Source organism: Otolemur garnettii, unplaced genomic scaffold (genome assembly GCF_000181295.1).
Source record: "Otolemur garnettii isolate 467f Iridium unplaced genomic scaffold, OtoGar3 scaffold00106, whole genome shotgun sequence".
NCBI classification, from domain to species: Eukaryota; Metazoa; Chordata; class Mammalia; order Primates; family Galagidae; genus Otolemur; species Otolemur garnettii.
Window position 1 is genome coordinate 2,108,885 of NW_003852501.1, and position 3,804 is coordinate 2,112,688.

General features: G+C 40.4%; 1 protein-coding gene across 6 annotated transcripts in view; it reads left to right on the forward strand.

Annotated features, from left to right (window-relative positions):
- Positions 1-3,804, forward strand: part of PSPC1 (paraspeckle component 1) — a 107,130-nt gene that overhangs the window by 27,110 nt on the left and 76,216 nt on the right. For all 6 annotated transcript variants that reach the window (XR_002774997.1, XR_002774998.1, XR_001161570.2 and 3 more), the window contains exon 4: positions 2,461-2,657. Coding sequence is in view for 3 of the 6 variants with exons in the window: in XM_023517223.1 (XP_023372991.1) it covers positions 2,461-2,657 (197 nt within the window). In the remaining 3 variants the exon portion in view is untranslated. The remainder of the gene's footprint in view (positions 1-2,460; positions 2,658-3,804) is intronic.

The following is a 3,804-nucleotide window of genomic DNA, read 5'->3' on the forward strand; positions in this document are numbered from 1 at the left end:
AGACAGAGCCTCAAGCTGTCCCCCTGGGTAGAGTGCCATGGCATTACAGCTCACAGCAACCTCCAACTCCTAGGCTCAAGCGAGTCTCCTACCTCCGCCTCCCAAGTAGCTGGGACCACAGGCGCCCACAACGCCTGGCTATTTTTTGGTTGCAGCCGTCATTGTTGTTTGGCGGTCCCGGCTGGGGATTCGAACCCGCCACCTTAGGTGTACATGGCTGGCGCCTTAGCCGGTTGAGCCACAGGTGCCGAGCCTCCATTTTTCTTATTACAGATTACATTACAAATTAGAGTACACTTTTGGATTTGGGAATTAGAGAACTACATTTAGTGGAATTTACAGATAGTATTTGTTCATATGAATTTAGTTATCCCAGCAAACCTTATAAGAACTGGTTATGTTCCCAGATTTTCTAGTAAAAAGTAGAGGAAATGCTCACAAAGCACAACAGCAAAGATCCAAACTCAGTTCTAACTCCAAAAATAAGTGTTATTTCAGTAGCATTTCTTTCAGGAGAAAATGAAGAATTTTTTATTTTTTTAAGACAGAGTCTCACTTGGTTATCCTGGGGTTAAGTGTCATAGCATCATAGCTCACAGCAACCTCAAACTCTTGGGCTCAATTGATCCTCCTGTCTTAGCCTCCCAACTACCTGGGCCTACCGGGCTTGCACCACCATGCTTGGTAGTTTTTCTATTTTTTGTATAGACAGGGTCTTGTTCTTGCTCACACTAGTCTTCAACTCCTGAGCTCAAACAGTTCACCTGCCTCAGCTTCCCAGAGTGCTAGGATTATAGGAGTGAGCCACCAGTGCCTGGTGTGAAAATGAAGAATTTTTAAACATTTATGTTATAGGCAAACTCTGGTTTAGAAACTGCTAACTGGCTCGGCGCCTATATCTCAACCGGCTAAGGCACCAGCCACGTACACCTAAGGTGGTGGGTTCGAATCCCCAGCCCGGATCCGCCAAACAACAATGACGGCTGCAACCAAAAAACAGCTAGGCGTTGTGGCGGGCGCCTGTGGTCCCAGCTACTTGGGAGGCCGAGGCAGGAGACTCGCTTGAGCCTAGGAGTTGGAGGTTGCTGTGAGCTGTAATGCCACGGCACTCTATCCAGGGGGACAGCTTGAGGCTCTGTCTCAAAAAAAAAAAAAAAAGAAAGAAACTGCTAATAAACAATTCTCTTAGAAAAATTAGTAATTCGTAGATCTCCTCCTTCCAATTTCCCATTAAGGACTTTAAAAAGAGAAAATACAAATAAGTTTTGATTTTTGTCATGCCTTTGAAGATCTTTCGAATTGTTTCTTGTTAGTACATCTTTTTCTCTCTGATGTCTTTCTTATTTGTCCTAGCTTTGTCGTACCCACTCGTGTTCACCTCCACATCCCAAAATAAAAGTTAAAATTTATAACTGTAGGGAAATATCTATAGTGCTGTCAGCACTTTTTTTTTTTTTTTTGAGACAGGGGCTAGCCTAGGCTGCTGAAGTACAGTGACATGATCATATCTCACTGTAACCTTGAACTCCTGGGCTCAAGAGAACTTCCTTCCTCAGCTTCCTGAGTAGCTGGGACTATAGGAGGGTACCACCATCCCTGGCTAATTTTTCTTTCTTTCTTTTTTTTGTAGAGAGTGGGGAATCTCACTATGTTGCTCAGCAGTTTGGTAATGAACTCCTGGCCTCAATGGACTCCCAGAGTGCGGGGACTACAGGCATGAGCTACCATGCCCAGACCCCATCAGTACTTTAAAATTTTTTTCTTCATTTTTTTTTTCAAGTACTTTTACTGCTAAGCCAATAGTTGAAGACTTCTAGGTACATTTGCAGGCCTTTATTTTCATATTTGATTTGATCGGTTTTTTGTTTGTATTCAGAAAATACATATTGAATGTATATGTTCCATATAATGTGCTAGGTACTTGAGATATAGTACTTAACAGACATATTTGGTGTCCTGATTGTTTATAGTCAAGCAAAGATAAAGAAGTATTAAATAATTGACGGTAATTGTAGTAAGTTGGGCCTTTTATTTTTTTGCCTACCCAATTAATCTGGCATATAAAATGTAGCTGTTTTTTTACTAAAAAAATTTAACCCAAAACAGATATAACTTGGGCTTACATGTTGCAGACTCCCTTACGTAAAATAGTTGGTTGAATGAAAACCGGAAAAGCCTTATGGGGGTAATGATTAGAGGAATGTAGGTTATGGCATCAGATTGCATAAGTTTGAATACTGGTTCCATAAATTATTAGTTGGACATTCTTTGCAGTTTGTGAAAATCAAGCCTATTAAACTGGCATTGCAATTTTGCAATGAAGGTTAGTCCTGTAACCTGCCTGACAACAGTGCTTTGAACATCGTAAGTGCTTAATAAGTTGATTATTGCTGTTAATTCTCATTTGTTTATCTTACTTTTTAAGGGTACATTTTTTTGTATGTTTTAATTTAAATTTAGGGAAAGAGAACAGCCACCACGTTTTGCTCAACCTGGGACATTTGAATTTGAGTATGCATCTCGATGGAAGGCTCTTGATGAAATGGAAAAGCAGCAGCGAGAGCAGGTTGACAGAAACATTAGAGAAGCCAAAGAGAAACTGGAGGCCGAGATGGAAGCAGCGAGGCACGAGCACCAGCTAATGCTCATGAGGCAAGGTGAGGATGGAATTTCATGTATTTGTGGTATAATTTTCTTTTTTTCCTTAAGGTTCATTTGCATGTACTACTGATACATATATTACTATTTAAATTGGTTAGAGACATAGCTGGAACTGAATGTATTAGATATAAAAAAATCTCTTTTCTGAGAGAACTTCCATTTAACAAATTTACTAAAAGTAAGTTTTACCTTCATGAGTAGTATTTATTTGTTTATTTAGAGACAGAGTCTCACTTTGTTGCCCTCAGTAGAGTGCTGTGGCATCACAGCTCACAACCTCTAGCTCTTGGGCTTAGGCAGTTCTCTTGCCCCAGCCTCCCAAGAAGCTGGGACTACAGGCACCTGCCACAACACCCAGCTATTTTTTTGTTGGAGTTTGGCTGGGGCCAGGTTTGAACCCACCACCCTCGGTATATGGGGCCAGTGCCCTACTCACTGAGCCATAGGCACCACCCGGTGAGTAGTATTTTTGGAAGTAATTGAAGTATGTTAAATTTTGGTAGTAGCAAAGACATGATTGTTTTGTCAAAAAGAAAAACACGGTAGGCAGTTCTTTAGACGTGGCATAAAGCCATAGAGAAGATTTTGTTTGATGAAAAGAAGAATTAAACAACTGGTGACTATTTAAGCATTTCTACACATGGAAAGAGTACAGATAGATAATCTAGTGGAGATGTAACAGATTGATATGTGTAGATAGATATGGGGATTCAGGAAGGGTAAATTCTTAGTAATTAGCAAGAACATTTTAAAGCCTTGGTTGTGCTCACCGGATTTCTAAGAACATTTAGATTATAATTTATTCTCATTTCCTGGTCAGGTACCAAATGATATGACAAACTACTTAAACATTTATCTCAGAAGTTCATTTATCCCTTTTTTCTTATGTTTCTTTTATGCCTATTTATCTTTATTATTTGTATCTTTCCTCCCTTGTCTGTTCTTTAATTTTCCAAGTAATTTTTCCTAGTTCTACCTGTTACTCATAGTAGTTTTTGTATTTTTTTTTTCTTTTTTTTTTGAGACAGCCTCAAGCTGTCCCCCTGGGTAGGGTGCCGTGGCATAGCTCACAGCAACCTCCAACTCCTGGGCTCAAGTAAGTCTCCTGCCTCCGCCTCCCAAGTTGCTGGGACCACAGGCGCC